General features: G+C 38.7%; 2 protein-coding genes across 8 annotated transcripts in view; one reads left to right on the forward strand and one right to left on the reverse strand.

The window, feature by feature from the left end:
* Nucleotides 1-13455, forward strand: part of IL18 (interleukin 18) — a 41529-nt gene that overhangs the window by 12911 nt on the left and 15163 nt on the right. Inside the window, exon 1 of one of the 2 annotated variants that reach the window (XM_077780570.1) lies at nt 8948-9132. The exons of the other annotated variant lie outside the window; for it this stretch is intronic. The gene's annotated coding sequence lies outside the window, so the exon portion shown is untranslated. Of the gene's footprint in view, nt 1-8947; nt 9133-13455 lie in introns of those variants that run through there. 2 annotated transcript variants of the gene reach the window in all.
* On the reverse strand, nt 1341-5065 carry TEX12 (testis expressed 12). Of its 6 annotated transcripts, none has more exons than XM_077780533.1 (6): nt 5004-5065; nt 4048-4117; nt 3395-3473; nt 2517-2628; nt 2365-2416; nt 1341-1595 (listed from the first exon to the last, which is right to left on the reverse strand). In XM_077780533.1, exons 3-6 carry the CDS (start codon nt 3455-3457, stop codon nt 1451-1453), a joined length of 372 nt encoding a protein of 123 aa, XP_077636659.1. In that variant the 5' UTR covers nt 3458-3473; nt 4048-4117; nt 5004-5065; the 3' UTR covers nt 1341-1450. The 6 variants fall into 6 exon arrangements, with proteins under 6 accessions (XP_077636659.1, XP_077636660.1, XP_077636658.1 ...); XM_077780534.1 differs by lacking the exon at nt 5004-5065 and adding an exon at nt 4365-4554; XM_077780532.1 differs by lacking the exon at nt 5004-5065 and adding an exon at nt 4361-4554.

The following is a 13455-nucleotide window of genomic DNA, read 5'->3' on the forward strand; positions in this document are numbered from 1 at the left end:
CAGGCTCTGAGCTGGTAGTCAGCACAGAGCCCGATGCGGGGCTCGAACCCACGAACCGCGAGATCATAACCTAAGCCAAAGTCAGATGCTTAACCGACTAAGCCACCCAGGCGCCCCATCATTGTTATTTTAAAATTCCATTTCTAATAGTTACTTCATTGACCTCCAAACTATCCTGTGTCATACAAACCTAATAGTTTTTTCTACCTAACCCATATTTTTAGTAAATATTTTATTTTACTGTTTTCAATCCTTTCTTGTATGAGTATTTATGTAATGTTGTATATATGCCTTAAAATAATAATCTGATTACTGTTTTAGTAGTTCAATGAGATTTTATATTTAAAAGGCGGCAAGGCACACACACTATCCGCCAGAAGAATATCAAATTCCCTGTGGCGCTGTTTGTAAATATGCACAAATCTGTGATTGCTTATATCTGCAAAATATACATAAAATAGATTGAATTATCTATATACTTGAAAAATGTGTGCTGTGATTTTTAAAAACCTGATTACTACAGTTATCACATGTAATTACATAACATATTAAAAGTTTTCAATAAAATCATAGCAGTACCTTTCAACATTTTTTATAGGATTTTTTTTTTTTAGCTAGATGAGTATTAGAGATCCTCTAACTGAAATTCAATTTATGAATCATAATAGGTTTGAAATGACTTACCAAGGTTGTCTTGTTGTTTAGCCAATCTTTTTATTCCAGATCACTAACTTTTATCCCACATCACACAATGGCTATGGCTTTCAAAAATAATTTAGTAACTACACCACTGATATGGTTGATATGTAAAAAAGCCAACTTACATAAGGTTCTAGTTAGTAATTTCTGCTTTTTATTTTGTCAATTTTACCACAAGGAAATAATTTTAAACCAAGAATTTTTATTAGTCATATATTGTAACGAATAGTGAAAATAATCAAATGGTAACATTAAATAGCAACAGCTTAGCTATAATTTATTACATTATGACACTGGACAAATTACCTTTAGGTTTTAGTTTTATGATACTGACCATGAAAAACATTTTAAAACTATCTCCACAGCTACCTGCTATTTAGACAGAATATTCCAAAAGAAAAAGTGCAATATTGGTACACATTATCAAATTAACTCATTGAGTCCTCTTTAAGAAATGTAAGAAATGCTAGGAGGTTTAAGGGGGAAAAAAAAAACCCTACATATAATTTAAATAATTTATACTTTTATGAAACACGCCAAATATTTAACCCTCAAAAAAAAGTACATACTTAATATTATTGTCCAACAGAAAGCCCCTTTTAAATCTAGAAAAGAAATTCAAGGAGTTTCACTTTCTATGCTTAAGGTATACATTTTCTTTAATAACTAGAAAACTTTCAGAGCATAAATGTCATTCTTTTAATACAACAATAATGGGCTTAAATGCTCATGTTATTTTAAATACACAATCTTATCTGTGCAGTGTGTTTGCAATCACTGTAAATCTCTGTCTCAGGAGCTCTCTTTTTTGTATTAGAAAGTTTTCAATAGTATTGGCTTCTTTGAAGAGTCCATCTATCTCGTCAATATAAGATGCATCTACTGCTGCTCTCTCACTAATGAGGAAGAAAAAGTTTTATGTTAAACTAGAGAGTTATAACATCTAGTGACACTATCACAGTGATGTTCTTTATTATGGCTATACTAGTTAGCTATTTCATTTAAATAGCTTTGCACATCAAAAAACTTCATTAATTTACAAACACTTCAGTAAAAGTTTAGTCACATAAATATTTTTAACTATTCAAAGTCTCCTGACAGGGCAAACTATGTATCTTACATTACAATTCTAATATTAAACTACATAATTTTTAACAGCCACACAAACCATCATCCAAATACAGTGACTGCCCAGTAGTTTAAAAAACAAATACCTTAGAAGCAAGATAATCTCAGGCCAACAAAATATTTAAATTCAGTGAGTCCTCAAATATATAGACATAATATTTAAATATTTCATAAACATATTTACTTTATCTTTAATATCACTCTCATTATCATTAACTTCAACAAATGGCATTTTTCTCAAAGTAGTTTTTTCATAAAATGCTAAATGTTATATCTAATTAAAGACCAAAATATAACCAGCCTAATATTTAGCTCTGGTAATTATAAAACAAAGGATGTTAGGTGAAAAAGTTGGGGTTAATCTTTGAAAATAACCAATTAATCTATTACAAACGAGGCAGAATTTTTAAAACTTTGAAATTACAATTACTGGATAGGTCTACAGCCACTGAACTAAACTTCCCATTATGTAGTTTCCAGAAAAGAAAAAACTATTTCTAAGATAAAGACTCAAGAGGCTAAACTATAAGTACTTGCCTTAAGATCTTTGCATATGTAGACAACATTAGATTAATTTCCTTGCCCATATCTGTTCAAAAAAAAAAAAATCACCGAATAAGTTATGAACTGTAACAAACCTCCTGTATTATAAAATCAATGTATAGAAATATAAGGATTTTATATATCACCATTCAAATCTTTCTCCAGGGATTCATCGTTATAAAACAGTCCAGAGTTTTCAGAGAAAGAGGAATCTGATTTTCCAAGAGAGGACAGATGTGGACTATCTGGCATTTGAGGCTAATAGAAGAAAGTAAACAGATAAACAGTCAACAAGATCCTTAGGACATATGCATTCTGTTGTCCAACAGGGAAATAAAACATCTTTCAGAAAAAAGACAAACATGCTAGAAATTATAGGCGTTCATGTTCTAATCAGCCATTTAAAATTTTATTATCAAGAAGGAGCCTAACAAGCACCTTGTCTAACATACTAAATTCTACTTTGGTTTTACATTAGACTCTGATTATGGTTTTAATCCCTTGATTAAAAAGTTTCCTGTATCTTGAACTGGTAGATATTCCCATAGCAACAGAGTAACACCTTCACTTAGACAATAGCCAACGCTTGCAAAATTTTGCAGGATTACATTATCTTTAAGGAAGCACATAATGTTCCAAATACAAACAGATCAACTGGTGGGAGTACTACTAAAGGAGGGCAGGATACAATGCTCTTCATTTAAAATATCAGCAACTACAGTACCTAGGTATCCTACTTATTTTAGCAAAATACTTATTTAAAATCCTATGTATCATGTACGCATGAACATGAACCCATTTCTGTCTCTACATCACGAATTATAAAAAAGAAGTCTCTCAATAGTTTCTTGCAGGCCTATACTGTTTAATGAAAAAGCAGCTAGTTCCTGCTGGGACAACCCCAGTCCTGGGACTATGGAAACACTAAATCACGTTCATCAACAGAACTTTCCTCAATAAGAAAAAATTGAGAAGTATAAACAATAAAATCAAAGATTAAAGGCTCCAGGAGCATATGGATTACCTCCAGCTCTCTTGGTCTTTTGCAATTTCTAGTATCAGGTTTCACGACGGGGCTCGCCATCATATTCTGGAGGCAAGGGCTGCGAAGTTTAGAGGAACGCCATATGTAAGTGCAAACCCCATGCTACGGCTGTTTTCAATCTTTCCCTTTCTTTCCAGCGCTGCCCATTTAATTTAGGCTCTCATTATCCGTCACTTATCTGAACAACTCAGTTTCTCCCTTCCCTCTCCCATCTTATCAACTGCTATCTAGGCCATCTTTCAAAACTCTGACTACCATATTCCTTTAAACTCAAAAACCTTCCCACTGTTCATTGCTCCAGAAGAAATCCCATTTCCATGGCACGACATCCAAAATCCTAGCTCACCTGCCGCCAGCCTAGCGTTCCCACGATATTCACCTACTCCCTCTACATAGGATCAGCCAAACTAGTCTCTTTGGCATTTCTGCCTTGTTTCTGCCAGAATTTAAGATCTTCTACCTTCAAAAAAAAATCTTAACGTTGAAATGAAATACAGTTCATCTAATCCGGTGTCATTTTTCACAGACGTGAAAACAGGGGCAGAGACTGCTGACCAAGTTCTAACAAGTAAAACTGAGCAAGACTAAAACCAAGGCCTTTAGGTGCCTGAGTTTCCACTGTCCTATCTTACCTTAATATAGCATCAAATTTTCCTTTTAAATTACTTTCCCATGAATCCTGAAGATCGCTTCTCTAGGAATCTGAAAGGTGACACTGAAAGTAAGAAAAAAGGAAAAATCTACAACGGGAGAGTCTCTACATCTAAGAGATGAGGAGCCCGGTCTATACTCAACTATCAATTTACTTCGCCTTTTTTTGGGGGGGGGGGAACCCTGGTGTCCTGGATAATTGTAATGAACCTGTTTCATCAGTCATATGTCACATTCATATAAATAAGACAGCAACAACAAATCATAGAGAAAGCTGTCCGTTTGGTAAATTACCCACAGCGCTCCTACACTCCCGCCAGCACCTCTGGGCGTCAAGGGCTGTAACGATAATACGATAATACGCAGACAATACGACACATGCTCAGTAGTGCTCACTTCGCCTTGGGAAGTTCGAAAAGAGAAGCCAATGAGCGCCGTTCTCTTCTCCCTTCCCCTTTCTCTCTTCCCCTTTCCCTCTACACCTCTTCTCTCTTCTCAGAGTAACAGAATATGCGTATAGATCAAATGAGAACTTCTACAGCTAGGTAACTATGTCTCTGCAAAAACAGGTCCGCTTTTCTGTCAGAACGTAGGGCCCCAGGGGACTCCAGGGCGGCCCAAGCGGCTGGCAGTGCTCCTGTGACAAAACCCCACGATGCAATCCAATGCTCTGGTGACCCAGGCATTACCCAGCACTGCCCATGTCTTACGCAACTTGCTTCTGGTCTTCTCAACGCCCAGTGGGCGCCCTCAGACCTCGACACCTACCTTTTTCTCTCACTTCCCTCCCCGCTGCCTTTCCTCCCTACTCGTGTTTCAGACCCACTACCGTCCCCGAGTGTGAGCGCTCCCCCTCTCACTGCCCTGTTTCACGCTCTCAAGGGCACGCATCCCTCCAGCCCCGCCCCAAGCCCGGGCTACTACATGGCGACGACACCTTTTTTCTCAGCGAAAGCATGGGAATGAAGAGGCCCGGGCGCGCGTGAGTGCGCAGACTCCGCTGGCTCCCAGCGGGCAGCGCGCAAGTCACGTGACGGGCCGCGCAGCCGCCCTGGGACCCGGCCCGGAGCCTGGCCGGAACCCCTCGTGCCCTTCGCTGAGGCCCGGCTTTCTTCTTCTCGTCTCCCGCTGTCCCTGTGCGCTTGGGATCTCAGAAACAAAAATCTCTCCTTGCTTCCAAGTGCGTGAGGAAGCTGGGAGCGATCAGAGACTCGTCACTCAAGAAAGAGCATGAATTTAGAATTCCCTGAGCGAGGCTGGGCGGTGCCCCACCTGCTTGGAATCTCCGTAAAGGAGCACGGGACACCCGACACTCCTTTTCCAGTTAGTTATGTCCTATTATTTCAGGTGACGCGTTTGAAGGAAGGGTTTTAAACCCTCAGCTTTTAGCTGAGTTCCGCAGACCCAGACCCTTCGTTCCTTCGCTTCCTTTTCTTTGTTGGAACCACACTTTCAGAATCACACACTTTTGGAAGATTCTTTTTTTTTTAATGTTTTATTTATTTTTGAGAGAGAGGGAGAGACAGTGTGAGCAGGGGAGGGTCAGAGAGAGAGGGAGTGACAGAATCTGAAGCAGGCTCCAGGCTCTGAGCTTTAGCTCAGAGCCCGATGCGGGGCTCGAACCCACGAACTGCGAGATCATGACCTGAGCTGAAGTCGGACGCTTAACCGACAGAGCCACCCAGGCGCCCCTGGAAGATTCTTTTCTTGACGTGCTAGTAGGTTTAGTCGGTATTTTGAAATGATTTAAAAAAAATATGTTCTAACATACATGACCCACGTACTTGGAAATTACTTTCGTGAGTGCTCTCATGTGGTGACTTTGACCTGCAATTTCAAAGATAGACATTCTAAACTTAAGCCCAATTAGTTGATGTGTAAGGGAAAAAAATATGACTTCATAAAACAAAGGTCAATAACCCCTAATAAATTCCAGGTACACACTCTACATCTTAGCGAATTATATTTACCTTAACAGGTTTTTTCCCCTTTGGCTTCCCTAAATGTTAGCTGTCCTAAAGACTCGTGAGGGGTGTGTGTGTGTGTGTGTGTGTGTGTGTGTGTGTGTGTGTGTNAAAAAGCCATTCGTTTTAAGTAAGTTCCCAGAAAATAGGTACTCAGTTTGTTTAATTTGATTTGCTAATATTTCAAAATAGAAGTTACTTAATAGACTAGATGATTAGGATGAGTTATTGACAGTCTTTATAAAATCCCAGTGACTGTCTGAGGACCGATAGCGATCTGTGTTGAAATTTTCCCCCTGTGTGGTAAAATGAGGGGGGAAAAGTAATGAGTTTTTCATAAAGTCACAGCATTCGCTTGAAAGAATTGTCCTTTATTCTGATACTATGTCCTTCCTAAATTTTTTTTGGTGTTAAAGTGGTCTCTCATGAAATAAAAATATAAAGACTATTAAGATTTTTAATGCCCTTACTTGACAAAATATAAAGTTGCCCACTCGGTGTTTATCTCTTCTGTATTATTAGCATTATTGTCATTATTATTCTTAATAGCCTGTTAAATCCAATTCCTCTTCTTTTTTTTTTAAAGAGAATTTTTTTTTAATATTTTTATTTATTTCTAGGAGAGAGAGAGAGAGAGAGACAGCGTGAGCAGGGGAAGGTTAGAGAGAGAGGGAGACACAGACTCTGAAACAGGCTCCACGCTCTGAGCTGGCAGTCAGCACAGAGCCCGACGCGGGGCTCGAACCCACGAACCGCGAGATCATGACCTAAGCGAAAGTCGGACGCTTAACCGACTAAGCCACCCAGGCGCCCCAATCCAATTCCTCTTCTGGTCTGCACATTGCATGATATCTAAAGAGGTAGTTATCTAGTTCTTAAAATACCTCCAGGAAAAATGATTCCACCTAATACACAAATGTTTACACCAAATTAAGAGAATGCAATGGACATTTTATTTTTAAAATGTTATCTCCATTGGGGTGCCTGGGTGGCTCAGTAAGTTGAGCATCTGCCTCTTGATTTCCACTCAGGTCATGATCTCATGGTCGTGAGGTCAGGCTCCAGCCTGGGCATGCAGCCTGCTTGGGTTTCTCTCTCTCCCTCTCCTTCTGCCTCTCCCCTGCTCGCTAACTCTCTCTCTCTTAGAAAAACAAAAGTTATCTTCATTGTAAAAACTAAATGAGTAACAATAAGTGAGAGTGTGTGGAGAGTTTTATAGTTGTCTAGTGCTTTATGGGCGCCTGGCTGGCTCAGTTGGTTGAGCGATCAACTCTTGATTTCAGCTCAGATCATAATCCCAAGGCTGTGAAATCGACCCCCACATTGGGCTCTGAATTGAGCACTGGAGCCTGCTTAAGATTCTCTCTCTCTCTCTCTCTCTCTCTCTCTCTCTCTCTTCCCCTCCACTTCTGCCTCCCTCCCTCACTCACATACTCTCTCTCTCAAATAAAAAGAAAAGAAAAAAACTTTAAAGTATTCAAAGGACTCTCATCATCTCATTTAATTTATACAAATAATCTCATGAAGTAGGTAGGACATGAAGCTATCTGGGTTCATGTACCAGAAAAAAAATGTTTATACCAAAACTAAGAAATGGAAAAATTGTGCATTTTACATCTTTACAGTTGGAGAAAAATCATTGGCAATGAGCCATTTAAAATTAACTTGTTTGGGGGCGCCTGGGTGGTTCAGTCGGTTAAATGTCCAACTTTGGCTCAGGTCACAATCTCGCAGTTCATGGGTTTGAGCCCTGCGTCCAGCTCTGTGCTGACAGCTCAGAGCCTGGAGCCTGCTTCAGATTCTGTGTCTCCCTCTCTCTCTCCCTCTCCCCTGCTCATGCTCTGTCTCTCAAAAATGAATAAACATTAAAAAAAAATTTTTTTAATAAAAAAACAAAATAAAATTAACTTGTTTGGTGTTCTGCTTCTGGTCACTGTTTGACTCCATTTCATGCTTTCATATTAATTAGCCGGATGGAACACTACAGTTGGAGGATGGAAATCTGTTATTTCAATGTGTATTCTTACTATGTGCATTCTTACCATGTACTTCCTAAATACATGATTTTTCTTTTTTTTTTTTTTTTTTTTTTTTTTTTTNACTAAGCCACCCAGGCGCCCCAGATTTTTCTTTTTGTAGTAGTCTCTGCACCAAGCACCTCCGACCATCTCTCCACAGACTTCTTTGTAATCAGTGCTGTGGATATGATGTTTTGATGACATTGTAAAATGAAAACCCTATTTTGTTAAAAAACTAAACAAAGCAAACTCAACCAGCTGTTTATGGAAGCATTTTGCTTCCTAACTCTAGAACACCGCTGTTTCCATATAGGCTCTATACTGGCAAAAAAAGCAGAAACAAAAAGTCAGTTTGCTACTTTCCTTGCTAGCAGGGTAATACAATTTGGCACATGTTCAAGAAAAAGTTGTCCAGGGAACTTCGTTTCTGCTAATCATTTTCAACACTGTGATATTTTACTTTGCTTTTTAAAAGTTAAATTGTAGGTGCTGTTATTACATTATAGGGGTTATTCTAACAGGGCTGGTTATGCAGCACCACGAGATAAGGGAAACGTTTTGTGCTAAAATGTGAATCTCCAAACAGAGAGAGCTTAATGTGAGAAAAAATACTTCTTATTGATCAAGCAGGTGCTTTTTTAAAAGGGCTTGAAAGTATAGGACTTCTGAAAGAAAGGCACAAGCTTTGGAAGGGCCAGAACTCCAACTTGTACAGCAGAAAGTATTTCATTAAAAGTGATTTTACACTAAAAGAAGTGTGCAAATTCTCTGACATCATTTCAAGTTCTATTGCCCTAGGAAAGAGCCCACATTTGAAGGCGGGTTCAAGGCGTGCCAGAACAGTCTCCTCCCTCCCTCCACCTTCTTCCTCCTTTCTCCCTATCACTTGGTCTCCTCCTCCCTCAGACAGCTATAGAACGGACGACCAGATAGCTCTGTTTTCCAATGCTTTCTGCATTCCTGGCTGCCAGCTTCAGCTGCTAAAGGGGCTGTTGCCACCTTCTGCCGACTACACAGCTCAGGAAAAGAAAGGGACCTCAAAGCTTCCAGATCCCTTCCTCTCATACAAAACTATCAAGCACAGGTAAGAAATACCATTCCTTTTTATTTAGAAATGAGACATGGTTTTAGAAGTAAATAAACTAGAAAAGCAACTGAAAGGAATTTAGGTCCTCTGACATCACTATGATGAGCAGTCTGTAACATAGGGAACACAGCAAAGTTAGAGTGGGAACTTTCTCTTTTAACCAATGTTGGAGAGTATCACTTTTGAGCAAACGTTCTCAAACTTTTTGGTCCTGTGACCTCTTTCCATTCCTAAAACTTATTGAGGACCCTGAAAAATGTTTGTTTCCCTAGGTTACTTGTATCGCTGTCATTTACCGTACTAGAAATTCAACTTATTTCAAAATAACAGTAAGCACATCACAGGTCACCATAAATAACATTTTTAATTATAAATAACCATACATTTGTAAAAATCTGTGAAGAGTGACATTGTTTTTCATCTTTATGAATCTCTTTCACATCTGGCTTAATGGAAGACAGTTGCGTTTGTATCTGCTTCTGCATTTAATCTAAGCGACATCGCACAGAACGTAGCCTCTGGTAAACTGTACTGTATACACATTAGAGAATGAGGATGAAATAGACTAATGACTGCTTGGAATTATTATGAAAATAGCTTTGACATCAAGAGACCCTTGAGAATTGCTGCTTTAGAACAATAAAATAAGTAAGCTTCTCTTCAACAGGGGTCTCAACTCTGAATCCATGATTCCAAAAGCAAACAATTTTTGCCAAAGGTTGATCCTCTTGACGGAATCTGCATCAGCACCCTTAGCTGGGCTACAGTGGATGAAATTATAACATTCCTCAGGAGAAATTTATTTCACAATAAGGAAAGGGCTAAATTAATATCTCTATTTTGAGGTACAAATAAGAAAAATTAGGACCCCCTTAAACTCCTCTTTTCTTTTTGTCTATGTCCAGCTATTTCAAGTTCTTTTAAATCTTCCTCCAAGATATCTTTTTTAACCTGGCTTGTTCATAATATCCCTGGAGGAATATTATAAATTCTTCCATGAATTCGTACATGAATTTTTACAGTAGTGTCAGAGCCTGTCTCTATCTTTTTCATAATGCACTTGCTGGCTCAGTAATCTGCATTCCTATTGCCTGTGAGATTAAATTCACATTTTTCTGGGACACCTGGCTGGCTCACTAGGAAGAGCATGCAACTCTTGATCTTGGGGTCATGAGTTCGAGCTCCATGTTGGGTGTAGAGATTACTAAGAAAAATAAATAAACTTAAAAAAAAGTAAATGAGATCACATTCTTCTAGTGACTTCCAAAGCCCTCTCTAACCCCAGCCTACCTTGAGTTCCTTGCAGGACAGCAGGATTATTCTACCACAGTCCAAAAAAATGGCACCATTCATGAAGTCCACCCTCCATTACAACATTGTTTTAATGATCATATAAATGCTCTTCCATGTCCTTTTCCATCTATTTAAATCATAAGCATTCTTTAAGGTTAAATTCAATTCTCCTTTTCACACAGGAGTTCTACATCAGTTCCATTTTGGCTTTTTCCTTTGAGTCTGTATTCAGCCATTGGTAATATTATACACCTATTATCATTATATTACACCTATTATCATACACCTATTATTTACCTAAATTTTTACCTCGGTCTTCTTCCATCCCACCTCTGCCACGTCCACATTCATACATTCATGAAATGGCAACATTTTCAAGAACAAAATCATTTCTAGAACTGAATAGTTAGATTTTCATCTTGCTGCTACCAAGATGACTACGTACCTGATTTTAGGGAATTAGGCAGTATGCTTCCTCATTTCATCCTGTGTCTATGCCACAGAATTGAAGTCCACAACAAGGATAAACATGATTGCTTTTCAAATTCAAATTGCTTTTCAAACATTCTAATAGTATGTGTGTTTTGTTTTTTTTTTTAATATAATTTCTTGTCAAGTTGGCTAACATACAGTGTGTAAAGTGTGCTCTTGGTTTTGGGGGGCAGATTCCCGTGGTTCATCGCTTACATACAATACCCAATGCTCATCCCAACAAGTGCCTTCCTCAATGCCTATCACCCATTTTCCCCTCTCTCCCACCGCTCCCTATCCACCCTCAGTTTGTTCATTGTATTTAAGAGTGTCTTATGGTTTCCCTCCCTCCCTTTTTGTTTGTAACTATTTTTTCCCCTTCCCTTCCTCCATGGTCTTCTGTTAAGTTCCTCAAGATCCACATATGAGTGAAAACATATGATATCTGTCCTTCTCTGGCTTATTTCACACAGAATAATACCTTCCAGTTCCATCCATGTTGCTGCAAATGGCATGATTTCATTCCTTCTCATTGCCAAGTAGCATTCCTTTAACAGTATGTTTTTAAACTCCTATGGCTTAACAGTACTGGCTATTTGATACATATTCAATTAATACGTGTTGTGTTAGAGTTATGAAGAAGTGTTTATGAGGGTATTTGCCACGTATAAATGTTTCTCTCCTTGCAGCCTTAGCTAAAATCTAGAATTAGAATACTGAAGCTGGATAACACCTATAATATTAACCATTCAACTTCCTCTTTGTCCAAATGAGGAAACTGAGACCATCAAAATTAAGTGACTTGCCCCAGAGAAGATTGCAAAGCATGTGACCTCATTCCCATCATGATTTTCTACCATTCACTGGCTTCTGGCTAGTCTCCAAAGCTTGTATAACAAAAACTGTTTTTGTTTGAAAGAACCAATTGCCATTTGCATATTCCTGGAGGGTCATTTTGAGGTGGTTTGTAACTTTAGAAGAAGAAAAAGTCTAATCTGAAAATTTTAGATGAAATAAGTATCTTTATCCAATGGGAACTATAATTTTCACAGACTAGAGTAAGAAGGCAAAGGAATACAGATGAGACAGAAAAAGAAAAAGAAAAAAAGGGTTATTATAGATGTATTGAGATCTCACAAGAAGAGTGGTAAGAAAAAGGATTCAAAATAAGCACATGAAATAAAAAAAAAACCCCTCAAAAAAAAAAAAAAAAAAAAAAGAAGAGGGAGAATATTATATATGTTACTGTGGTGTTTTTTTTTTTCCTTTAAATGTGTTTCAAATTTTCCTCACTTTCTTTCTCTTTCTCACTGGCTTTCAGATGGAGTGAAAGTTTTAAGACAAAAAAATTCTACCAGTTCCTTTACACACTGCTGTTATGGCAACAAGGTTTTTCATAGCAGACATTTATTCCCTATAACATTGATTGAACCCCTGATGAATATAAACTTCTTTTCAGGTGTGGAAGATTCAAGAAAAAAAGGACAATTCATCTTAAAGAAACTCAGATTGAAGCTGGGCAGACCATTTGTAATCAAAATAATCTCATTCAGTATAGTAAGATCTATTTGAGATAAGTGGGCGTAGGTGTAGCGGGGCACTGAGGAGAGAATGATTAGGTAGGAATGGAGGAGTCAGGGAGGTCTTCACAGAGAAAATGTTTGAGCTGGGGCTGAAAACGTGAAGAATAAAGGGTCTGGCAGGCAAAGGAAAGCAGGGAAGTTACAGCCTGGCAGGGGAAATGTCACTGGCAACAGTATGGAGCTGGGGAGAGTCTGGAAGCCACAAAACCAAGTCGAGGAGCATTACAGAGAAGATGCCGGAAGCGATGAGGGCTGGACTTAAAACAGTGCTGGTGGAGATGGAGAGGAGATGCCAAGTTCTAGAGACATTTGTGAGTTATAATCTACAGTGTTTGTGAGGCAGGTTAGACAAAGGACTGGGGGACTCCCGGGTTTCCGTCTCAGATGGGTTATTTGGGCATGTTTTGGAAAGTAATTCATTAGTCTGTCCAAGAGCTGGAACTGTGGGTCTGGAGCCAGAAACTGAAATTTGCAAGTTCTAGAAACTACCACTCTGTCTTCGCTTTTTGGCCCGACTCCCTAAAAAAAGTTCGTATTAGCCGTCTTGCTTTTTCCCCACCTGATTCTGCCCTAGATCTTTGTCATGGTGCTTCTCCCTCACATTCCCCAAACTGTTCTACCAACACCAAACCTTCCTAACCTGATAAACAAGTTTGAGCTTGTACCTAAATTGTGGGCTCTGTGGCTTCTGATTTCAAGCAGTTCCTCCTTAAAGCTCCTTTCTCCCTTGTCTTCTGTGACACTTCTCTTAGATCTACAAAACTGAACTAATTATTTTCCACTCGGGCCTGTCATTCTCTTTTTCCTTAGTTATAATGAGGTTACCACTCAACAAACTGCCCAAGCCAGCAACTTTGAAGTCACCCGCAGTTCCTTCTTCTTCCATTTGATCTACAGCCAATTAGCTTTAAAAAAAATCCTGCTATTTCATGTCTCTTGAATCCATCCAGTGCTTTTGTCCCCACAGCCACTA

Source organism: Crocuta crocuta, unplaced genomic scaffold (genome assembly GCF_008692635.1).
Source record: "Crocuta crocuta isolate KB4526 unplaced genomic scaffold, BGI_CrCroc_1.0 scaffold374, whole genome shotgun sequence".
Lineage (NCBI taxonomy): Eukaryota > Metazoa > Chordata > Mammalia > Carnivora > Hyaenidae > Crocuta > Crocuta crocuta.